A 25,750-nucleotide genomic window follows, 5' to 3' on the forward strand; every position below is an offset into this window, starting at 1 on the left:
ATCAATGATTTTATTAAATATCGTCTAAACAAAACAAAATATAGATCTTCTATTAAGTTTAAAAAATTACCCAACTATATGCTGTATATAAGAAATTGACTTCAAAAATAATAATCTAGGAAGTTTAAAATACCTACTCCTGGGCATTTATTTCAGAGAACTGAAACCTTATTCTCACACAGTATAACCTGTACAGAAATGTTTATTGCATCTCTACAATTGCTAAAAACTGGGAACAGTGCTTTGTGGTACATCCATAATGCAGTGGAGTAGTACCCACTAATAAAAAGGAACACACTATGAGATACATGCTACAACCTGGATGAGTCTTCCAGGCATTATATTGAATGAAAGAATTCAGTCTTGAAAGGTTAGAAACTATAGGATTCCATTATGTGACAGTATTGAAAATATTAAACTGTAGTGCTAAAAAACAGATTAGTGGTTGCCAGGAGTTAGGTATGAGGAGAGTGTGTGACCAAGGGACTTTTTTTCTGAGTGATGGGACTGTTCCATATCTTCTTTGTGACATGTGCTTGAATTCATAGACTTGTACATAATAAAAGATCAGTTTTACTGTACAATAAATTTAAAAAATTGGTTTTGAAAAAACTGACTCTGGTTTGAGTGTCTTGGCTCAGAAACAAGATATAATTCCTGATGTGGAGAGATTTCTTTTATGGGGGGGTCACTTTAAAGTGTGAGTTGTATTATATATGTATATTTTTGTTGTTGTTGTTAAAGATTTTATTTATTAGAGAGTGAGAGATAGCACGAGAGGGAAGAGGGTCAGAGGGAGAAGCAGACTCCCTGCTGAGCAGGGAGCCCGATGTGGGACTCGATCCCGGGACTCCAGGATCATGACCTGAGCCCAAGGCAGTCGCTTAACCAACTGAGCCATCCAGGCGCTCTGAGTTGTATTATAGAGTTGAGACTCCACTGAGCATAGCGCAGACTCCCCCTCCCCCAAATGTTTAGATGAGAATACTTAAAATAGTTGGAATATGTCTTAGGACAAAACAGATACAGAAGCAAACAATGGAGAGAGAGCCTAGTCATATTGTGGGAAGACAGGGCACCCCAGGAGGAGAGTCAGGCACTAGGAAATTCTTTTTTGGGGGGATCTGCAGGAGAATTCGGATTATATTTTGTTTTGAGTGGTTTGCTGAGATAATGTTTTATTTCCCTCATCCCAGATCTGCAATAAAAGTCAGCTGCCCCCCTCAGACTGGGTTCACGGTACTGGGGGAACACTGCCAGGGGAGAGCAGAATGTAGCAGCAAGAGGCAGGATGTGCACTAGGCTGAGTCCCGTGGGAAACAGCAACGAGGGTTGGGAGAATGTGAGGACTCAGAATCCACAGGATGGCAGGGCAAAGCACAACATTTCTCACAGGATGACTCTGCCTTTTGTTTTCTACTCCTAAAGAAAAGTGCAATTCTAGAGTAGATAGTTTGGGGAAACTCAGAAAGGAGACATTTAAGTAATGAGAGTTTAATCTCTTTTGTCATGCCAACTGCTGACATTTAATTTATTATAGTTTTATTAGTTAAAATTTAGTAGCAAATATTGAGCACAAATTTTGTATATTCCCTATGCTTTCCATTCAACTGCAAACTACTGAATATATTTCTCATCTGAACAATGAGGAAAAAGAATCCATTTCCCATTTTTCCATATCTAGGCTAATCACTTCATTGTTACTTTTACCAGTTTCATATCTGTCTAATCTTTTTCCATGACAGAATGTAATACAGCCTAGTGGGTACAATGAGCTCCGAAGTCAGAAGGACCTGGGATCCAATTCTAGTTTCTCCACTCATTAGTTGTGAATCTTGGCCAAATTACATATGTTTTCTGAGTTGGGGCTTATTATAACCCTGCCTCACAGTGTTGTTGCAGGATTAAGTGTTGGCATCATGCATCTACCCTCTAGGCTCATACCATCCTTCTCTATTGCCACCCTTTGATGGTTTAATGCCCAATTCACTATTAACCTGAAAATACATTTAAAACTTCGTAGGCTCAAAAACCAAGTAGAAATAATCATAATAACATAAGTCCAGTTGAACTGCTGACTTGTTCAAGCAGCACTCCACATTTGCCACTGTTCTGGCTCATTCCTTTTACCTTGCTCATTCCTATTACCTTGGCTCATTCTGAGTTGAGAACATTGCTAAAGACTGTTAAAGACTTGAAAGGGTTTCTATGAGAGGATCAGAGAGAAAATATACTTTTATCCTCAAAAAATGCCAAATATTTCTTCAGTGTGTTTAATTATTTTAATGTGTGGGTTGAGGTTCTGTCATGATCTGCAAAATATAGCATAGAGTCTTGACAGAATGAACCAGAGAGACTGCATGTGAAAATATGTACTGCAGCCTGAACGTTCCCAACTGGAGCAGGGGAGTGTTCAGGGAGAGGTGTGAATGAAGCATTCATTCCCACGTTGTTGGCCTGACCTAGGGAGTGGATTCTAGAAGAGGGATTATAATTTCACTGTAACAGATCCCCAGTCTGAATCAGATGAGCTTAGTTTTCTGGCTAGAAGAAATAAAATAAGTTGGACTTGGTGCAGTCACCGGTTTGATTCTTCACAAATTTTTGCATTACTGAATGTTGCCTTTGGGGCTGTAGGTTTTGTTGTGGCAGTGGTGGTTTGATGGCTAATACGTGATGGGACGGGAATTGGTTTGTTGTAGGTTTTACCGTGCCCTTTTGAGGCTGTTCAGCTGTGGTAAACAAGATCAAGAGGGATGCTATTGACAGGTTTTGAGGCAAGAACATAGTGGCAGATCAGGTAGAGAGCATCCTGTCAAGACAGTGGAGAAACTTATTAGTGTCACATTAGGCTGAATGCTAACATCCGGGCAGGAAAGGCTAATGGTTGGCGTAGGAAGTCAGGTATTAGGGGCCAGGCCTGAGTCATGGCTGAGGTGTCAGGCCAGATACCCAGGCCCAGGAGGACATAAAAGCTGCCCAAATCCTGGAACTGTGGTACAAGGTGGATATTTGGTGAGAGGAGTAGAGTCTGAATCACCCAACGTACTTCAGTAGGAGTTTCTTACCTTATTCCAAAATAAAGACAGGACTGTTCCTAGTGTGTGAGGCAAAGCTGAGTTGGGATATAGGGTCTAATAGTGAATAGAGGTTAAAGAAGTTGGGCAATGGGAACTACAGGAGTTAAAGCATCTTTTTTTTTAGAGATTTCTCTGACATGAGCGTGTTTTCAGTTGCTTAATTTAAATAAAAACTTTGTTTCCAAGTAATATATTTATACAAACTATCTTTAGGTCAAACAGACGCTCCCTGCCTCCCCTGCAGTTTCACTAGCAGAGACCATTTCTGTCAACAATTTTAGCTCTTTCTTTTAATATTTATCTTTTCTAAATGACATGCTTATGCTGTTTCTTGATTTTTTTTTTTTTTCAGTATTGGACATAATGTAGAGACATTGGGGAAGATTAGCATTCCTTTATATTCTCTGTCTACTCTTTCCTTCCCCTCACCCCTAGATACTCATCCTTTCCCAAATAATTGATTGCTGAAATCAATTGACAATTAAATTTTTGATTATGTAAATTATATTTGGTTTTTATGGTTCTGTGTTCAATGATTGCTTTTATTTCCTGTAAGACATTTTATGTATTTCCTGGAGTTAATTATATCTTCTTTTTTCTTTTGCATAGTAACCTCTGTATTCTCTGACAGAACTGTAAAACTCATAACAATATAAAACTCATCAGACTGTATTTCACTTTTCACCTTGGAGACATTCCTTCAGCTTTGCTCATGGGCCTGCTACATTATAGCTGTTTTGGAAATGTTCTTCACCTCTTCTTATGTAAAATTTGTTTCCTGGATCCTGAATCTTCCTTTGTTTAGGAGGCATTATCTTATGGTAACTTCCTGAGAGAGGCAGCATTGGAGGTAAAATATTTTGAGAGCCTTACATGCCTGAAAATTATTCCTTTTCCCCCTCTCTCCTCATATTTTATTCATGGTTAGTTAGATATAGAATTCTCAGTTGGAGGTCATTTTCCTTCAATATTGTGAAGGCATTGCTCCATTGTCTTCTAGGTTTCAGTATTGCTTCTGAGAAATCTAATGCCATTCTGATCCCTGTTCTATTGTATATAAACTGTTTTCCTTTCTAGAAACTTTGAGAGTCTTTTTTGGTGTTCTAAATGTCAAGATGAAGTCCTCTGAAGTAGGTCTTTCATCAGTCATTATTCTGAGTCCTTCACAGGTCCTATCAATGTGAAATTTAAGTCCTTATGAGAACTTTTCTTGTGTTTCTTCTTTGAAATGTTTTTATCTTGTATTTTCCCCATCTTCTTTATGGAATTCTTATTTTTCTGTCATTGGACCTCTTGAAATAATTCCCTCATTTCTTTCTTTTTTAACCCCCTCTGTTTTGCTTTTTGTCTTTTTGTTCTATTTCTTAGAAAATTTCTTCAATTCTTTTTTTTTTTTAATTTAAATTTTAGTTAACATACAGGGCAATATTGCTTTCTGGAGTAGAATTCAGTGATTCATCACTCACATACAACACCCAGTGCTCATCACAAAAAGTGCTTTCTTTAATATCCGTCCCCCACTCGCCTCCCTTCATCAACTCTGTTTGTTCTCTATTGTTAAGAGTCTCTTATGGTTTGTTTCCCTTTCTACTTTTTCCCCCCTTCCCGTATCTTTATCTGTTTTCTTCCTTAAATTCCACATATGAGTGAGATCATATGGTATTTCTCTTTCTCTGACTGACTTAATTTCCCTTAGCATTATACACTCTAGTTCTATCCACATCATTGCAAATGGCAAGATTTCATTTTTTTTGAAGGCTGAGTAATACTCCATTGTATGTATATACCACTTCTTCTTTATCCATTCATCAGTTGATGGACATTTGGGCTCTCTTCATAGTTTGGCTATTGTTGATAACGCTGCTATAAACATCAGGGTGCATGTAACCATTTGAATCTGTATTTTTGTATCCTTTGGGTAAATACTTAGTAGTGCAATTCCTGGATCATAGGGTTAGTTCTCTTTTTAACTTTTTGAGGAACCTCCATACTCTTTTCCAGAGTGGCTGCACCAGTTTGTATTTACACCAACAGTGTAAGAGGGTTCCTCTTTCTCCACATCCTTGCCAACATTTGTTGTTTCCTGACTTGTTAATTTTAGCCATTCTGACTGGTGTGAGGTGGTATCTCATTGTGGTTTTGATTTGTATTTCCCTGATGCCAAGGAATGTTGAGCATCTTTTCATGTGTCTCTTAGCCATCTGGATGTCTTCTTTGGAAAAATGTGTATTCATGTCTTCTCCCATTTCTTAACTGGATTATTTGGTTTTGGGGTGTTGAGTTTGATAAGTACAGATTTTGGATGCTAACCCTTTATCAGCTATGTCATTTGCAAATATCTTCTCCCATTCTGTAGGTTGCCTTTTAGTTTTGTTGACTATTTCCTTCGTTGTGCTGAAGCTTTTTATTTTGATCAAGTCCCAATAGTTCACTTTTGCTTTTGTTTCCCTTGCCCCTGGAGACATGTCTAGTAAGAAGTTGCTCTGGCCAAGGTCAAAGAGGTTGTTGCCTGTATTCTCTAAGATTTTGATGGTTTCCTGTCACACATTTAGGTCTTGCATCCATTTGGAATTTATTTTTGTGTATGGTGTAAGAATATGGTCCAGTTTCATTGTTCTGCGTGTTGCTGTCCAATTTTCCCAACACCATTTGTTGAAGAGACTTTTTCCACTGGATATTCTTTCCTGTTTTTTTGAAGATTAGTTGACCATATAGTTGTGGGAATTTCTTCAATTCTTATTTTCCAATCTGTTTTTGAAAGGTTTTTGTCTTTAAATTTATGCTGCCATATTTTCATTTTCTAAGATGATTTTGTTCCTCAAATGTTTGAATGGTCCTTATCTTCTCTTTCTCTAACAGCTTAGATATTTTTTCTGCTCCCAGCATGATCCTTATCTTCTGAGTTCATTTTCTGTTTTTTTTTTTTCTTTTTTTTCTTTAATGTTAGCATTTTCCTCATATGTGAGGAAAGTACTGGGCCCAGCCTTTTATATTTAAGAGTGCGGTTCTAAAATGTGAGTGGAATTGTGTGAGGGCAGGGCTTGTTAACTCACAGGAAGCTGGACATTTCACTGGGGGACCCACAGATGTATCTGTGGATCTTCTCTTTTGGGCCTTTTTTTTCCCCCCAGAGAAATCCTCCTTTTTCTCGGCTAGATATTATGTATGAGGCTGTGTTCTGGAACCTTGGGGAGAAAGGTATTTTCTGGATTAGGGAGGGAGGGCTCTGGGAAAGGAGTCTTATTGTTCCCAAGCAGAATTTTACCAGTCCCACTGGTTTAAATAATATGCCTCATTCCCACTCACATTTGAGCCTCTCTGGTTCAATATCTCCCAATAGTAAACTTTCAGGCTTCTCCCTGGAGAGAAGCACCAGGCCCATGGGGGACTATCTGGGATGTATGTGCTGCTACAGGCATATATGCTGCCCAGTGTAGCTGGGATCTAAACTGATAGCTTGTAGAAATGTATGAAATTTATAATCTGTATAAATATACAGATTTAGTGGTTCTTTTTGAAAAACGAAACTGCCTAGAAGGATAATTCTGTGTAAGAAAGTCTTGTGTGATTCCTCTTTCTAGGCTCTACATTTTCCTCCTTGCTTTGATCTCTTTCAGAGCAAATTGGAGCTTTGGCAGATCAGCACATTGTCCATGTGGCATGTGGCGAGTCGCACAGCCTGGCCCTCAGTGACCGGGGCCAGCTGTTTTCTTGGGGTGCAGGGAGTGATGGTCAACTAGGACTCATGACTACTGAGGATTCGGTGGCAGTGCCCAGGTAAGAATGACACAGACAGGAATCTGAGTTTTCAGATGTCAGTTTTATAAATACTCTTTCCTGCTCTTGCTTTGTTAGAATCCTTGTTATAGTTCTGTTTTCTTTATTTAATTGCTGGTTTGTTTTTTTTGTTGTTTTTTGGTATTTTTTTGGGGGGGGGTACCACTACTGTGCCTTAATACTTTATAGCATTTGTCACAAAAATTGTAATTATTTATAGACGTGTCTTTCTCCAGTTAAAAAATGTGAGTTGTTCAGGAATTGTACTTTATTTATTCTAGTAACCTAGTTGTTAGCATAGTGTTTGGAATTCAATAAATGTTTAAATAAAAGAAGCATCTTTTCTCTTGCTGGACTTACTAACCTTTAACTTAAAATTGTAAGCCTAAATCAATTACTCAATTAAGGACTCTAAACTAGAATCAAAAGTTTGACCCATTTTCTAATAATAGCCATTATGAGCGTTACGAACAGCTAAAATACCAAATATACAAAAGTTTTTTCTTTTTTTTTTTTTAAAGACTTTATTTATTTATTTGACAGAGAGAGATACAGTGAGAGAGGGAACACAAGCAGGGGGAGTGGGAGAGGGAGGAGCAGGCTTCCCGCTGAGCAGGGAGCCCGACGCGGGGCTCGATCCCAGGACTCTGGGATCATGACCTGAGCTGAAGGCAGATGCCACCCACGCAACCCCAAAAGTTTTTTTTTTTTTAAAAAAGCTTTTATTTATTTATTTGAAAGAGAGAGAATGAGAGATAGAGAGCACGAGAGGGAAGAGGGTCAGAGGGAGAAGCAGACTCCCTGTTGAGCAGGGAGCCCAACGCGGGACTCGATCCCGGGACTCCAGGATCATGACCTGAGCCGAAGGCAGTCGCTTAACCAACTGAGCCACCCAGGCGCCCCCTAAAAGTTTTTTTTTTAACACAAAATACTAATACAGTGGTTTTGAGACTCTTAAATATTTATTTAATTTCTGAATCTTAGATGACTTAATAAAGTATCTAACAGATGCTTCAGCACTAAGTAAACATCCAAAATACTGAAGTTACTTCCACATGCTCTTCTTAGGGGGTGGAGTCTCAGTTTGTGGAGATTCTTGGTGATCAAAGAGGCCACTAGTTTATTTCCATCACTTAATTCCTGCCCTTTTATATTACAAACATAGAGCACACCCCTGCTGTTGTACTTGTCACGTTCACTGTAATTGTTTATTTAATGACTGTCAGACAAAGCTGGGAACTTTTGATGACATGAGACCTGGATTATTCATTTTTGCATCACCGTTGTTAAAGGTGTCCAGCACATTTATTGCTTATTACAAGGCTGTTTAATAAATGGCCTCTCCTCCCCTGCCCAATTATTGTCCCCTTTAAAGGACAAAATACTCTTCTTCCTCTTCCTTTTTTGCCCTTCTTAGATTTTTGTAACTTTAATCAAAAGCTGTTTTAAGGAAAAGAGGAACATGGAAGTAAGAGTGATTTGATTCATTTCCTGACTTAGAACAGGTAGTATTTTGGATTCATTTTTCCAAAAATCAGTTGAATTTTGGGGAAGAGAGAGAGTGGCAATAAGAAAAAAGGGCACTGTATAAATTTTAATGAAATTATGTGAATATTAAGGAAAAGATTCATAACGTCACTGACAAAAATATTTTACTTGTTGGGGCACCTGGGTGGCTCAGTTGTTAAGTTCTGCCTTCGGCTCAGGTCATGATCCCGGGGTCCTGGGATCGAGCCCCACGTCGGGCTCCCTGCTCAGTGGGAAACCTGCTTCTCCCTCTCCCACTCCCCCTGCTTGTGTTCCCTCTCTCTCGCTGTGTCTCTCTCTGTCAAATAAATAAAATCTTTAAAAAAAAAATTTTACTTGTTGATGACCAGAGACTCAAAGATTTTTAGTGGCATTTCATTTCTAAAAATGAAGTAACCTGTGTTATAGTAACACTTGAATTTTCATTAGTCATGTCTAAATTAAGGATGACTTCTGAGGCTTTGGTTTATGTATAATTTTATGTTAAAACTTAATTGAAGTTAATTTCTTAATCCATACCCTAGTATTGTGGAAAGTAACATAGCTTTGAAGTCAAACAGCCCTCCCATTCTAATACTGGTACTATTATTAAATAGGTGAGTGACCTTGGGCAAATTGTTTAACTTATCTAAGCCTCGATTTCTTAACTTAAAAATGGAGTTATGTATTGTGTACCTTTACGAAGTTACTGGGAGGAGAGAATGAGATGCTTAGGTAAAACACATTATATGCTGGCACTCTTTATATATCCCTCCTGTCTACCTCAAGCCTATCATTTCCCTATTGTTTCTTTGTTCTTTTGACCTGCTTCCTTTCTGTAACTGTGATTATGAAGGTTGTGATAAGGGTAGCAGTTGACCCATAAAGGGAGAATCGTGGGGAATTTGAGTGGAAACTGGCCAGGAAAAAAAGGGCTGTTATTGCATAAAATTTCCGAAACGTTGATCCCCTAGGCAGTAATGCATTTTCCAATTTTAAAAAATAGTGGGGTTCTACAAACTATTGATACCTGTACAACGTGAATGAATGTCCAGGGAATTATTCCGAGAGGTGGAAAAGCCAATCCCAAAAGGTTGCCTACTATATGATTTTATTTATGTAACATTCTTGAAATGACAGAATTTTAGAAATAGAGGGTAGATTAGGGGTTGTCAGGGGTTAGGGATGGGGAGGGGAGCAGTGGTTATAAAAGTACAGCGTGAGGAATCCTTATGGTGTTCAAACTGCTCAGTATCTTGATGGTGGTGGATACACGAACCTACACAGGTGGTAAAATTAATACACAGAATTGAGTACAAATAAAACTGGGGAAGTATGAATAAGATTTGTAGATTGTATTAATATTAGTGTCCTGGTTATGATTTTATACCATAGTTTCACAAAATGTCACCACTGGGGGAAACTGGACAAAGTATACAAGGGCTCTCTCTGTATTATTTCTTACACCTGCATGTAAATCTACAGTTACCTCAATAAAAAATAGTTGGGCTCTATTTGATACTAAATGCATATGTGAACTCTGTTTTATAATCTTTTCATATCTGAGAAAATAAGACATTAACAAAGGTAATATCTGCTTGTCACTTGAAATAATCTCCTCCTCCCCCACTGGGCATCTATGTTCCAAGATGCCCCTCTCCTGAGAGCGTGTCCATCTGACTCCTTGACTTAATGAAGAAGATCATGGCAACTTGCAAGCTGTTACAATAGAGAGCGGGAGATATTCCCAGGTGCCCAAATTTGTGGGGCAGCACGAAGCACCATTACATGGATTTCTTTTCTTTATTTTTTTTTACTACAACCCTGTGAAATAAGTACTGTTCTTGTCCCTGTGTTTCACATGAACAAGCACAGGAGCAGGATTTGAAAAGTACTCTATGATCTTCCTCTTTACCATCCTAGGGAATTTAGGTTTTGTCCTTATTTTTTAAAAATTGTGGCAAAATACACCTCACATAAAATTTTGCATCTTAACCATTTTTAAGTGTATAGCTCAGTAGTGTTAAGTATATTTACATAGTTGTGTAAACAATCTCCAGAAATTGCAAACATTTATCTTGCAAAAATTAGTCTTTATCCCTTAAATAACAGCTCCCCATTTTTTCTCTCCCAGCCACTGGCAAGCAGCATCAGACTTGATTTGTATGAATATGACTACTCTGGATATCTTTCATAAGTGCATTCATAAAGTATTTGCCCCTTTGTTAATGGATTGTATCACTTAGCATAATGTCCTTTAGTTTCGTCCATACTGTAGCATATGCCAGAATTCCCATTCTTTTGAAGATCAATTTAATATTCCCTTGTATGAATACACCACATTTTGTTTTTCCATTCTGTTCCGTCTGTTGATGGACACTTTAGTTGCTTCTACCTTTTGGGCATTGCGAATAATGCTATTCTGAACATGGGTGTATGGATATCTCTTTGGGACCCTGCTTTCAGTTCTTTTAGCTATACCTCCAGAAGTGAGATTGCTGGATCATTGCATTGCATTGCCCTCATTTTGAAAACCAAATAGACAGCAGAAGACAGATGCCTAGGGATCTGTCTTCTATAGTTTACTCCATTTCCCCCTCAAGATGGTAATTAACAGAGTGTTGCAATGGGTTTAAGTGCAGATGTATTTTTCATTTTGTTCTGTTTTGTTCTTAATAGTAACTGCCTAAGAGGTAGGAAGTTAGTGAAAGACCTAACAGAACTATATCATGTAAGATTATGCATTTGATTTTAAAAAGTCTTTTAGGAAAGATGTTATTTATTACAACTGTTGGGAATATTTCTGATCACTGTGAATGCCTTCTTAAGAAGAAAGCCTTTTCTGTTTTAGGTTAATACAAAAGCTGAACCAGCAGACGATATTACAAGTTTCCTGTGGCAACTGGCATTGCTTGGCTCTTGCAGCTGGTAATATAACATTGAAATGTATGCTAATGTTATGTTAATTTGAGAACTATTTCTCTTTGCATTTGTATATGATGTTATCTAACTGGACACTTTTTTTTTTTTTAAAGATTTTATTTATTTATTCATGAGAGACAGAGAGAGAGAGAGAGAGAGGCAGAGGGAGAAGCAGGCTCCCAAGGAGCAGGGAGCCCAATGCGGGACTCGATCCCAGGACCCTGGGATCATGACCTGAGCCGAAGGCAGATGCTTAACCATCTGAGCCACCCAGGCGCCCTAACTGGACACTTTTAACTCACTGGTTAGGGTCTATGCACTCCTGTTGGACAGTGGTGTTTCTGAGACAGTCTTTGTGCAGCTCATACGTTTTTCGGGGTGTAGACAGTGAAGAAGGCGGTCATCGCTCTCTCAGGGGAGGATGAGAAGGAGACAGGACTGAATCTCAGTGCTCTTGAACATACAGAAGATTGGTTTTTCTTAGCTATAGTCACTCTCAAGCGATATTCCATATCAAGCTCCCAAATAAGTGAAAAGGAGGGAGTTAGGGAAACCTAAGTCAGCAAACAATACTATATTCTGTGTTAGAATAAATTTGAAGGGAAATCTGTACCAACATGTTATGCTCAATGCTCTGTGAGATAGTCCAGGTGAAAGATGGACCTCCTGAGCCCTGGGTTTCATGATCTTGGTGTGTTTAGAACTAGTTCAGCTCCCTTAGTGGATCCAAGCCTGGTAATTGGCCTCTTCACAACTGAATTGACTTAAACATTTAATTTTTTCTTTTCTTTGTATAAATGTTAATAGCGTTTGAAGGGCAGTAAGACTCAGTTTACCTCTCTGTTGTAATGACAAGTGGGAGTTTTGGTTTTGGCAGTCTTCATAGCATGAAGTGTCTCTGCCCCTTGCGCTCAGGAGAGTTTGGTAGGTTGAGGGGGAGCAACTAACAAATGATCTTACTGGGCAACTGTATTGCTCTAATGAGGTTATTTTTGTGAAAGGTAATATCAGTTACCCTGTTTTTATTTCAGATGGTCAGTTCTTCACATGGGGAAAGAACAGCCATGGGCAGCTGGGCCTGGGGAAGGAGTTCCCCTCCCAAGCCAGCCCGCAGCGGGTGAGGTCCCTGGAGGGCATCCCCCTGGCTCAGGTGGCTGCAGGAGGAGCTCACAGCTTTGCCTTGTCTCTCTCAGGAGCAGTTTTTGGCTGGGGGATGAATAATGCAGGGCAGCTAGGGCTCAGTGATGAAGAAGGTAAGTAAACTCTTTGTGTGTACCTCTTTAGTTCAAAAGCACTTTCATTTGTTTAACACATGCTTCTTGAGAATCTGCTGTGTGCTGGCACCATGTTAGGTTCTAAGGGTGCAGCAATGAACAAAACAGATAATACTGTTGACTTAGTGGAGACTGCATGCTGGTGGATGGAAGTACAGTATGTCAGATGGTTTGAGAGGAGAATTTCCTGTTTTATATAAGGTTTCCAGAGAGGGCCTTTTTGATAAGATGTTTGAGCAAAGCCCTGTAGGAGGTCAGGTGGGAAAAAGGGAACATGTAGCTATCTGGGCAAAGAATGTTTCAGTCAATGGGAACAGGATGTGTAGAGTCTCTAATGTGGGAAGATAGGTGGTGTAGTCTAGAGTGGAATGAGCGAGAGGAAGAGCAGCAGGGCTGGAGGTCAGAGAGGTAGTATAGGCCCGATGATGTAGGGCCATGGAAGGCAAAGGAAAGAGTTCAGCTTCACTCACTGAAAGGGGAAGACACTGAATGTTTGGAGGAGAAGAGTGATCCAATTTAAGTTTGGCTAGTGCAGACCCCAGGGAGGCTGGAAGACCAGTTTGGAGGCAGTGGGAATAAAGTCGGATTTGAATATACTGTGAACGTGGGGCCAGTTGGTTTTGCTCATTGTTGGGTGTGTGCTTGAAATAAAGAGAGGAAAAGTGGAAGGATGAAGCTGCCATTTATGGACTGAGGGAAACTGTGTGTGTGTGTGTGTGTGTGTGTGTGTGTGTGTGTGTGTGTGTGTGTGTGTGTGTGTGTGTGTGTGTGTGTGTGTGTGTGTGTGTGTGTTGGGGTGGTGAGTGGACAGAGTTGGGGAGTGTGGGGAAACCATGAGTTAGGTTTTAGATGTATTCAAAATGAGATGTCTATTAGATATTCAAGTGGATGTATAGGCAGGAAGCTGAATATGTGAGTCAGGGATCCAGGGGGACCCAAAATTCATCCTAAAATAGTTGTGTATATTTCATCTCAAAGACAAATGGTAGTGACATTCTGATTTTTCTCTTATTTTAGATCGAGAGTCTCCTTGCCACGTGAAACTCTTACGAACACAAAAAGTCGTCTATATTAGTTGTGGAGAAGAACACACAGCAGTCCTCACAAAGGTAAGGGACTCAGTGTTTTGGTTTCTTCTGTGATGCTTTGGTTTTGGGTATGGCACAGATGATGATTATTACTTGATTCGTTTTGATAGTATCTTTTAGAGTAGTGATGGTGTTTAAAAATAGTTCAGTATAAATAACCTTAAAATATAGTATATAGCAACATTCTGTGTTCCTTTAAAACAATTTAAATATGTGAAAAATACAGAGCAATGTACTTGATGTCTTAAAATTATCAACCTATTTTTCTAAAACCATCACATGCAGAGAGAATGAAAATGTATTTTTATGTTGAACAAATACTGTTATAGATTCACTTCAATAAAATGCCTTAGCATTTGTTCATGTACAGTTGTTAAAAAAGTAGCTAACTTACCAAGGAGTTTGTGGAGCATTTAATTTCTTAGATATGAACGATTGTGCAAAATCATTTCATTTCACCTATCTCTGTTTTTCCTTATTTTGTTTTGCTTCCTAGCACATCATTGTACTTCTAAACAACTTTGAAAATTTACAGATGGCACATGGTCCCTTGAGCAGTGCTGTCTTTGTTCCATAAAGATGTAGTCTTAATTTCTTTTTTTTTAAATTATTTTTCTACTTAATGAACATTCCAAAGGAGGCATTTTGGTGAAGGATCGTGTTCTTGTACAGACTAGTGTGATATGAATCTTGTGTACAGAGGCTTTTTGAGGAGTATACTCAAACTCAGAGATACAATGCAGTCATGTCATGTTTGTCCCTTGTTAGAGTGGAGGTGTGTTTACCTTTGGTGCGGGTTCCTGTGGGCAACTTGGACATGATTCCATGAATGATGAGGTTAATCCAAGAAGAGTTCTGGAGCTGATGGGCAGTGAAGTAACTCAGATTGCTTGTGGCAGGTGAGTGCCCTGAAGAGCTTCTTAGTGTCTGTTGAGACCTTGAAATGAATCTTGTCTTTGTAATGACAGAGCATGTGGTTGGATCTAATCACTAACATTTTTTTTTAAAGATTTTATTTATCTAAAAAGAGAGGGAGAGAATGAGCAGGCGGAGAGGCAGAGGGAGAAGCAGACTTCCCGCTGAGCACGGAGCCGCGACGTAGGGCTCAATCCCAGGACCCCCCGGGATCATGACCTAAGCTGAAGGCAGACGCTTAACTGCCTGAAGCCACCTGGGCGCCCTTCTAACCACCAGCATTTTAAGAGGTCTTAACTGCGTACACAGCCACAGTGAAAGTTTGGAGAAAGTTCGATCTGAGTAAAGTGTGTCAAGGATGGGTTTTAGATGAGTGTAGCAAGATGGGGACATGAGACTTCTTTTGGGATAAAGACTAGCAGGGAGGAAGACATGAAGAAAGGAAAGTGAGAGAGCCTCAAAGAACTTCTTGGAAATTTTGCCTGGTCTACCCTGCTTCTTCCCTGTCATCTCAAAGGCCTAATGCAGCAGGCCATTCAGCCTTTTTCTCATCTTGCCACCTTCCTCATTGCCTAGAGTTTCAGAGATTACAGAGAGCCAGCCACTGCAAAAACAGTCACATGTCAATGTAGGGTGGGATTTCTAGGGGGCACCCGTAGGCATTGCTGTGCTCACGTGTGGGGGTTAAAAGTCAGTCTGAATGTACCCTAGTGGTAGAAACTATGCTGATAAGTGAATTTATTTTTCCCCAGACAACACACCCTAGCCTTCGTGCCTTCTTCTGGACTCATCTATGCATTTGGTTGTGGAGCAAGAGGTCAATTAGGAACGGGACACACTTGTAACGTTAAATGCCCATCCCCTGTGAAAGGTTACTGGGCCGCTCATAGTGGCCAGCTTTCAGCCAGAGCCGGTAAGAGTGATTTTCATTGGAATGTAATGGTATTTTAAATGATAACAAAAAATTGTTTATAGAACATATATCTATATTTTACCTTGGAGTCTTTTGGAGGAAATGAGTATGAGATCTTTTCTTTTAACATTGATCATCAATTATTTGAGTAGTTACTATGCATGAGGTTCTATAATTGAGATCCTAGAGATCTCAATTGAGATTAAGCAAAAAAAATGTTATTTTGGCCCTAAGGACCTTGGTAGTGGTGTATAAATTTTATTTATTATTATTGCTGATAAAGAAAGTTAATGTTTATTGAATACTTAACCAAGCTCCATTACTTATGCTAAGCATTGAAAACAACCTTAAGAATTAGTGGTTATTATTTCATGTTGGAGATGAGGAAGTTGGGTCTTAAGGAGGTTAAGTAACTCATCCAACACCACATAGATTCTGGGGGCAGGAATTAAACCCAGCTCTTCCTCATTCTAGAACCTGTGTGCTTAATGCTTGTGCTGTTACTTTCCTTTTGCTTTTGCTATTCTGGTCATAACATGACATGATTTCTTTTTATGCCATTTTTTCTTCTCTTAAAAAATAGTGAAATAGCACATTGTCCATTTCATTGGAAATCAAAATAAGGCAGTCACTCAGTATGAATGACTTGAAATAATAAATCTAGTGTCTGACAAGAAGCTTGGAGAGTCATTAAAAAGAAGTGTGATTTATTTATTTACTTTAAGATTTTATTTATTCATTTGACAGAGGGAGACACAGCGAGAGAGGGAACACAAGCAGGGGGAGTGGGAGAGGGAGAAGCAGGCTCCCCGCTGAGCGGGGAGCCCGACGTGGGGCTCGATCCCAGGACCCTGGGATCATGACCTGAGCCGAAGGCAGACGCTTAACGACTGAGCCACCCAGGTGCCCCCAAAAAGAAGTGTGATTTAATAATAACTTGATTTTGAAGACTATAAAGTGACTTATGGCTTAATTAGGATTTTTTTAAGCAATAACTACCATAAGTTTCCTACTGGATTGTAAGAAACTTAAGTGCAGGGACTGAGTCTTCTTTGTAAATCTGGCATACAGCACAAGGCCTGGCACAGACTTCTCAGTCAAGAAAGAGTTATAGAAAGAATATATGAGCCTCTAAAAATGCAGTGGAACTTGAAATATAAAATAAATAAGATTTGGTTTTGATGATGTTCCTAAAAGTGAAAGAATGGCTAGGTGTCCTCTTCTCTGTCATTTGTGAATTTCTTTTACGCCAAGGCATTGTAGACATGCCAGGAATGCATGTGTTGAAGAAATAAAGCAATTTCATAAACTCAAGTGTTGTATAGTTTAATTTGAAATCATAAATTTTTGAAGTTTAATTAGAACCTAACTTGTGTGATCATAAATTTGTGTTTGGATGTTTGCCAAAATGATTTTATAACGTAAATAGGTAAATTTCAATTCATTATGTAAATGCTGTGGTTTTAGGACCCTTCATGGGAATGTGGGAGCACAGAGGAAGGCATCAAGGAGTATTCCGGTTAGAGGAAGTTTGAGCTGTGTCTTAAAGGCTGATTTGGAGTTAGCCAGGTAGAGGACTATGAGGGAGTGGGCAGTGGTGAGTACCACAGAATCACACAATTTGCAGGAGCACCGTGGCAACTGTGCTCTAGGAGGCACCATTGTGAAAAGCACAGTGTGCAGTGGGGGTGGTGGAAGGAAAAGATACAGAGATAGGGGAGAGTGCGGTATATTAGGAATGAAAACAATATGGTGGTATCGGAGGGTCACTGTGGAATCAGTGTGATGGAAGATAAAGCAGGGAGTAGGAAATGGAGGGCCTTCTATGACAAGCTTCATCCTGAAGGGGCTAAAGAACACCACACTCAGATGTTCAATTATTTCTTAGACATGTTACTGTTGATATTAGTGACTGTTTTAAATTTCACATTAGTGGCTGGAAAGATTAGAATGAAGAATGGAAACGTCAGGATTAGCTTGCGGTTGGGGAAGGGATGGGGTAGAGTTGGAGGGGAGGATACCATTTTGTATCCATTTATTTTTAATTGAAGTACAAACAGTTTTGGGGCAGAGAGCGAGGAAGAAGGTTTCTTCTCTGACATAAATGAAATGGATAGGAAACCAGTCTGAGTCATATTTGGGAATATTAGAAAAGGGGATCAAGGAAAAAATTTAACTACTGAAAAATATGCTCTTGAAAATTTTTTTGACAGATCGCTTTAAATATCATATTGTTAAGCAGATATTCTCTGGAGGAGACCAAACTTTTGTACTTTGCTCCAAATATGAGGTAAACAATTCTTCCGACTATTATTTTGGGGGTGGAATAATGGTGAACCAGTATTTATTTTAATAAATAATTACATGAGAGCAGTATTACTCTGTTTCTACCAATTTTATCTTATCAAGGTAAGCCAACTTGACGTGGAAGACGTTCTCTCCATTTTGCTTCCTTGAAGTGCCAATAACTTTCCTGGTATTTTAATCATAGAGTTCTAATTTATAATTTAAAATTATTTGTTTATGTCTACATTTGTTCCAAAAGATATTTAAGGAGGCCTAGAGAATTTGTACTTAGTTTGGCATTATTTGACTTTCCCTTTCTTCCCCATTAGGTAGCAACAAATACTAGGTACTTGAGAATTTAGTGGGTTTGATATGATTGAGTATATGGTAAATATAAAAAAGATGATGTAATTTTCAGATTACCTTTATTATTTATCATCTGCTCATAGCACCACACTAAAATTTCACATTGTCTCCTGTGTCACCGTAGTGGGTAAGTCAGGAAGAAGGCCGTTCTGGTATCTTTCAGGGTTGAAGGTAGAGGAGACTGTGGTCCAGGTAATCTGTGACAGAGCTGTAATCCCTCCCCTCCTCCTGGACAAGGGAAATGATTCTGAAACTTGTGACACAGATTTGTTTTCTGCCCTCCATTCCCTTCCTGGCTTTTGTGCTTCCTCTGCCTGCCCCCTGCCCTCCGCCCACCCGCTTTTATTCAACCAGCATATAGGGAGGACCAACTGTATGTGGTGCCTAGATCCTTATCCTCTCTGGAAGAGCAGGGAAAGGCTGTTTGTGATGATAGAGGAATCAGAACTGGTTGGGAAGAAAATAGGAACTGTGGAGACAAGGGGCCCCTTTGAGTCCTGGAAATTCTCCCCATTCATCCGATACTCTGCCATCTTTAAATACACAATGTTCTTGCCTTCTAGTCAGTATAATTACGTGATTTGGTAGAAGAGGTTGTGCTGGAGCCCGAGGCTGCAGGTTGGACAGTGGAAACTGACAACTAGATATTTTCCAGGTCAGGAACCTGGAGAAAGTTCTGTTTAGTGCTGCCATCTGGGGTGATTTGGAACTGCTGCTTTAGACCTATTTTAGGCCCAGCTTCAGTGTTTCACAGAGAAATCTTGAGGAAGACCGAGATTATTTTTCGTTTCTTCAAAATGCCAGTGAAATGAAACATGAAAAGCCCCGAATCTCTGCAGGATGGTAACTTTGTCCAAAGTAGAGTTTGAAGTATTCATTTCCCTAAGAAATTGACTTGAATAATATTATCCAATTTTAATTTTCCTATGAAAGCCAATATGGTATCTGATCTAAGTGGTTGGATTTAAAATTATTGTAATTAGCACTGTTGGGACTGGAAAACAAAACATTGATGAAAAGGATATAAAATAATGTCATATTAGAGAAATAGGGCAGTTAAAGGTTAAACAACTGGTAAGAGTGGTAGGCATTAAAAATGTAAGATAACAAAAAAGAAAAAATAGACTATCACTTTGCTCTTTCTTTTTAAAACTGAAATAAATGAAGGCTGTACACATTTACTTACACTGTTAAGCAGAGATATTTGTTTAGACACAGAGACTGATCAAATCATGTGTTTACCCCATTACCATAACACTTGAAGAATCACTTAACGACCTAACAGAAAGCATCTGTATTGTGACAGGTTCCATTTTTATAAATGCGACTCACTCACTTAATGCCAGGTCTGAGGTAGAAGAAGGGAGGGGGGAGTTATGTACAGATACTGCTTTGCGACATTGGACTCCACGTCTTGGCAATTCAGTGAGTGCAAAGCATAGCCCCTACTTCTCCTTTCATGTTGTTTGATGGGTAGGATTGAAGAGGGGGTGTGGTTGGGATGTTAGGTGAGCTTGTGTGTGTGTATTTGTGCTCATGTGCCTGCAAGCCTGCTAGGTGACATAATTCTCTTTTTCTCAATAGTTATTCTCAACCTTGGTTGCCCTTTGAAATCACCTAGGGGCTTAAAAAAAAAACACTGATGTCTGTAGAGATTCTGATTTAATTGGTCTAGAGTATGACTTAGCCATCGAGATTTTGAAAACTCTAGTGATCCAAAGTTGAGAAACACTGACCCTAGATCAAAAAAATTTTTTTTGGCCTGTATATAATTAGAAGGCACAGAAAATTGATAACCTTTTCTTGGGTCCTTAAGTGATTCTGAGATTATACTTCATTCAGGTCACCTGTAGTTTATTGGACATACGATGAAGAATGAGAAAATAGTTCCATGTTTTTATTTTATTGTATGTGTTAGAGTCTGTTCAGCTACCCCGTGAATGGGGAGAGTAATTAAAATGTAGATAACAGTGGTTTTAAGGCCAGGATGAAGAGGCAATCTTGCTTGTATGTTCTCAAGTGTCCATTTTGTCTTGTGATTTTCCTGTGTCATTCAAGATGACTTTTGTTCTTTCATAGATGTCCATGGCCATTTTAGTAAAGTAATGATCAAGACCCAGATAATCAAAAACATTGGCAAACATCTCCGATTTGTTATTTTTTACATGCCCTCTTCCTTTCCCCTTATTATGATATCTTAACTCACAACTATGGGGAAGTAACCAAGAAAATTTACTTTGGAAGTTGTCTTTCTTTGTGTCGGTACAAAGGAGGGAAAAAAAATCATCTTATGAATTGATGGATGAATGGTTTAATATAATTTTTCTCTCTTTTCTAGTGACAATTATGGGGGTATAAGGCACTTTCAACTTTTTCTTAGTTCTAGATCAAGAACAGGATTTGGGAAATACCAGTTGAATAAGATACATTTTAGAAAGTAAAAGTGCTTATTTTTTTTTAGATCTCTCTGAATAAAAGATGTATAATGCTGTGCAGCACTGGGAATTTTCAAGGCCATTATTGACATGTCCTTTCTGCAACCTTTCTTATTAATATACACCTATATACTTGGAACAAGAAATTAAGAGGCATTAAGTTTTCATAGATTGTTTGCACTATACATTATAACTGAACTTGACAGAGAGAGACACAGCGAGAGCAGGAACACAAACAGGGGGAGTGGGAGAGGGAGAAGCAGGCTTCCCGCCGAGCAGGGAGCCCGATGCGGGGCTCGATCCCAGGACCCTGGGACCATGACCTGAGCCGAAGGCAGACGCTTAATGACTGAGCCACCCAGGTGCCCCTAATAATATATTTTGTTGGAGTTCGGTGAATAGTTATGGCAAACAATACCTTAAAAGCCTTGATGTTACAGTGATTCAAAGCAGAGGGGAAAGAAGTGTGGAAAAGCCTTGTTGGGGTTGTTTCTCTGGTGAACAGTCTCTGAGACTGAGATTTATGTTGAGAAAGTTTTTAGGGGTAGTATGCTCTAGAAAGGGCATCTATTTAGGGATGAAGGAGGCAGGATTGGCAGAGGGAGAAACTGCAGGTCAGTGTAACAGAGGCCTCAGCCAGTCTCCTTGGGAGCTCTGAAGCCAATTGGGATGGCTCTTCACCAGTCCTGAGTGGAGGCAAGGGGCCTTTGTACTATACCTCTCCTTGCCTCCAGATGTTGAAGTGCTGAACCAGTAGCCCTGGTTCCGGAGAGCAGCCCAGCTGGGAGCTGTCAGGAGCTGACACTCTCAGCAGCTGAGGGAGTCAAGAGGGGGATGTGGGCAGTGCACCCCAGCTCCTGTGAAACCCAAAATGGAGACTATGTCAGCAGAAAGAGAAAAGATCCATCCTACATAATTTCTCTTTTTTACAGAATTCTTCCCCTGCTGTTGACTTCAGGACGATGAACCAAGCACATTACACCAGTTTAATAAATGATGAAACCATAGCAGTTTGGAGACAAAAACTCTCAGAACACAGCAATGCAAATACAATCAAGTATGCGGCTGTTTGTTTCATTTTATTTTTTCCAGAGTATATTGGAATGTTCTAGTTTAGTAATTTTCCTTACTTCCGTATGAGGTTGTAAATATACATGGAGTTTTTTAATTTAGGGAATCATTTTTTTTTGCCACATATTTCTTGAGGATTTGGTGTCCTTAGCCCCAGATAACATAATGTTCCCCCATTCTCTCAGAGTGTGTCCCTTAAACTTACCTTGTTCAGATCTTAAAAATCCTCACCGATGAAGGTATGAGTTGGCCTTTCTGCTAAAAAAAGCTCAGTGTTAACGGTTGTTTACCCCCAAGAGTTTCTTCATATGCATATCCCAGAGCATCCCAAAAGTAAGACAGCTGTTACCTTACCTCATCTTGAATAATTTCTAGCATTTTCACATTGAAAATGATTAGCTGAGATGGTCATTTAATGTCAGGTTGAGAAAATAAAGTAAAAAGGATTGAGGCCTTTTATCAAGTTTATTTTAAAGGAGAATTTTGTCCTGCACATTTTTATACATTTTCATTGACTTTCCTTAGCATTTCCATTTTTCTGCAGAATCTAATATTTGGGAATGAATGAATCACACTCTGTGTACTCAGTGGTATACACTGAAATGCGTATAATACATCTTGCTTTATGACATAGATTATAGTAGGGCAAATGACCAGGGCCCTAAACTTTGGGGTGCACCAGGGGATCATTGGGAATGCTCTCAAGCAGCTCATGTCCTCAGAGTTTCTCTAACCTTAGGTGGCTCTGACGGGGAATTCAGGCTGGGAGGTTGTAGGGGTAAGGGAAGGGGACTAGACTCACCGAGGGAGGGGCGGGTGGCTTCCCCTTTGCTGGGGCCTTGACAGTTTACTCATTCTCGTTCTCTTATTTGTAAAATGAGGGGACGGAAGAAATGATCTCTAGAGAACTTTCTTGACCCAGATTCTATCATTACCGGAAGTTATTGCAAACCCCTCCTTAACCATGTTTTTGTTGTATTCCTTCCCTTTTCCATATACTAACTGAAAGAATCCAGGACTCTTCACACACAGTTTCTTTCTGGGTCCTCAGAAAGTAGCTGTTTTCCCAGAACCTCTATTATCTAGGTAATAGGAATAAACACTCATTTCACTTATTTTCAGTTTCTCAGATAAGAAACACAATAAAAGGAAATAGTTGCTCATTTATTATTTTGCAAAGACAATTTCTGTGTTTGGGAGATAACAGCTCAGCTTTTCTTTTGTGATTATATGTTTGGAGATGAGCCGGGGAATATCTTAGATGGTTGATGGTAGAAGAATGTTCAAGATCATTATCGGGTGCAAGAGTCGTTCTTTCAGTAGCTTTGGTACTTTTGATTTTAACACGACTTGTGGAAAATTTAAGTACTTGTCCATTTTGAGACACAATGTTTCTCCACAGCAAATGTACATTTTCCAAGGATTCATCTGGGTAAGAAAGCTGCTGTTGATGAAATCCTGGGATAGATGACTAACCTGTTGTTGGGCTTGAATAACCATTTCTTTGTAATTATTAAAGGCTTGCCTACCTTTTTCTTTCTGAGCAGTGGTGTTGTTCAGATCTTATCTTCTGCAGCCTGTTGGAATGGAAGTTTTCTTGAAAAAAAGTAAGTGATTTAGAATCTTAAAAAAATACCCACATGTGATTCAGATACTTATTCAGCAAAGGCCATGAGAGACTCCTGTTCTCTTTGATGGTGGTTGGCCTTCATTTAGTGGATAAGCTGATGATTTGTGCACAAATTGGAATGCCTAATGATGAATGAGATGTCAGGAAGGGCAATGCTGATTTATGCCTGATTGGCAAAGAAGCAGATTAGCAAAGAGTGAGACTATCTCAGAGAGAGTTGTTGTAATCAATAGCAGGATTTCTTAGGGTGTTCTGAAATGTTACCCCCAACATGTATACCCTATTTGTTTTAAATTCTTAATTATTTAAGTAGTCTCAGTTTCATTGGATTGTTGCCCAAAGGTTTTTCTTTTCTCAAAAAGAGTGAGCTTAGGGGGATGTTCCAAGGAAGCTTCGGGAGCTCCTTGGCCTTAGGTCTAGCTCAGCTCACCAGGAAATTACATTTGGGCTGACTTTCCAGGTAGGAAATAGTGTTTCTTTGCTTGGCCTTATCACTTCTGCATATATCCCCCTCAGGAACCTCATGCAGCAGAAGGTTCTTGTCATGGGTTTTGATCTTTGGTGATCCCAAGTCCTGATCATTTCTCAGTCCTTTTTTGCCAGTGACCAGATGAATGAAATCCCAAGAAGATTTAGAATTTAGTTCAGTGTATGAATCCCACTCCCTCCCCCACCAAAAATGTATGTCCCTGACTGGGTTGCAAGAGGTCACTTCAGAAACTCTTCAGTTACAGCTAGAGATTGCCAAGCCTTTTACTTGTATTATTAGGGCAGCTCATCCGGTTTATTTCAGATTTAATATTTAGCATTTTCCTCCACGGAAAACTGTTCTGTATTGTGCTGATGTTGGTCTTTTAGGACAGTGGTTTTCAACCAACCTGATTTATCTTCCGAGGGGACATTTGGCAATGTCTGGTGACATTTTTCGGTTGTTCCAATGGGGGGGGTATACTACTGGCATCTAGTGGTATGATGCTGCCAAGCACCTCACAATCCTATCCACCCAAGAAAGAATTATTTGGCCCCAAAAGTCAATAGCACCAAGGCTGAGAAAACTTGTTCTAGAAGGATAGGTTTTTATGAAGGTTTGGAATGGCCCTTGGCCAGATTTGTTAGGTTATTCACCTTTAGTTTCATAAATTCCATAGAGATAAATGGGTAAAGCCTTTTTTTTTTTTTAACTGACAACTGTGCTATTTCAGGACTCCTGCTTATGTAGCTTATGCTCACAGGAAACCAGTTAAAGTGAAGACCACTTTTACAAAGCATAAATACATTTAGATAAAATATTTTGTTTTTTCTTAACAGTATGACAGTAAATACCTCTGCATATAGAAGGTTACATAAAGGACACCAGAATTAATTTCTGTGTTTGGGGTAGATTTATTTTTAGAGTAATAACAACAAAAGACCCAACAAAGCCCAAGCATCTCTTTATTTGACCATTTAGGTTTCAATACATGTAATTATGACTTTTTTTAATGTTAGAAACTCGACTTATATTTTTATAAATTACAACATTGCTGTCAGATGGTGTTAAAACTATTTGAATGTGTCCATTACTCATAAACAGTAGCCTGTTTTGCAAATAGATAGTTCTTTTTTAATTAATAGATGTGGTAATGTTCAAGAGTAGGAATTTAAAAGAGAGACTCTCTAAGTCTCTAAAAGGCTAAGATTTATTTAAGGTTAGAAAAAATGATGAGTTGCTAGGAAGTTAAAAACAGTAGCAGTGTGTATTAGTCCTTGGGTGTATGTAATTGTATCCCTTGTGTAAACTAAGAGAGACATTAGCTTTGTATTTGTTGTAGATCTGATTTTTTAAAAAAATTATTAAGAAAAGCTTTAAACGAGGTTTGTTCTACCTGCTATTTGTTGATGAGTGGGCCAGTTTGCACCGGGGTTGTGTTTTGCCCCTTGGCACAGCATCTACATCTAGGTCAGTGTACCAGAATTACAGAAAAAGGCAAAAATGCAAGAGTAAATCAGGGAAATAACACTCTGCTTATAAATTTCAAGATAGCCTCAAACTGAAATGATGATCCTTGCTTGTACTTTGAATTGAAGAAAAAAAAACACTTGAAAATTTTAAGATCATCTTGAAAAAGGGGTTCCAGAGCTTGATTTTGTTGGGCTTTCTTGAAGTGTAGTGTTTTTATGCAGCTTGTCTGCTAGATCAACTTTAAATCCCATCAGTAGAGACAGACTATTTTGTTTCCCTTTCCTAATTCCTGTCAGAGTGTTTGCTTTGTTTTTCTTTTATTACACACTTTCAACATTTTTGTTTAGAATTGATGAACATTTTAAAACAAGTCCCAAAATCCCTGGGATTGACCTGAATTCAACGAGAGTGTTATTTGAGAAGTTAATGAGCTCTCAACACTCCATGATTCTAGAACAGGTAAGTTCTTTACATTTACAGAGTGTATTTTTAAAAATGCATTTTTGCACTGCAGTAATTCAGCTTTCAAGAGAAACAAAAGAGTA

At 39.0% G+C, this 25,750-nt stretch overlaps 1 protein-coding gene across 7 annotated transcripts in view; it reads left to right on the top strand.

Annotated features, from left to right (window-relative positions):
• The window catches only part of HERC3 (HECT and RLD domain containing E3 ubiquitin protein ligase 3), a 128,094-nt gene that overhangs the window by 57,578 nt on the left and 44,766 nt on the right, over positions 1-25,750 (top strand). For all 7 annotated transcript variants that reach the window (XM_027597634.1, XM_027597637.1, XM_027597638.1 and 4 more), the window contains 10 exons: positions 6,698-6,857; positions 11,215-11,291; positions 12,317-12,538; positions 13,577-13,668; positions 14,416-14,546; positions 15,315-15,475; positions 17,689-17,765; positions 21,495-21,619; positions 23,181-23,240; positions 25,553-25,664. In XM_027597634.1, coding sequence (XP_027453435.1) covers positions 6,698-6,857; positions 11,215-11,291; positions 12,317-12,538; positions 13,577-13,668; positions 14,416-14,546; positions 15,315-15,475; positions 17,689-17,765; positions 21,495-21,619; positions 23,181-23,240; positions 25,553-25,664 — 1,217 coding nt within the window. The remainder of the gene's footprint in view (positions 1-6,697; positions 6,858-11,214; positions 11,292-12,316; positions 12,539-13,576; positions 13,669-14,415; positions 14,547-15,314; positions 15,476-17,688; positions 17,766-21,494; positions 21,620-23,180; positions 23,241-25,552; positions 25,665-25,750) is intronic.

Source organism: Zalophus californianus, chromosome 2, assembly GCF_009762305.2.
Source record: "Zalophus californianus isolate mZalCal1 chromosome 2, mZalCal1.pri.v2, whole genome shotgun sequence".
Lineage (NCBI taxonomy): Eukaryota > Metazoa > Chordata > Mammalia > Carnivora > Otariidae > Zalophus > Zalophus californianus.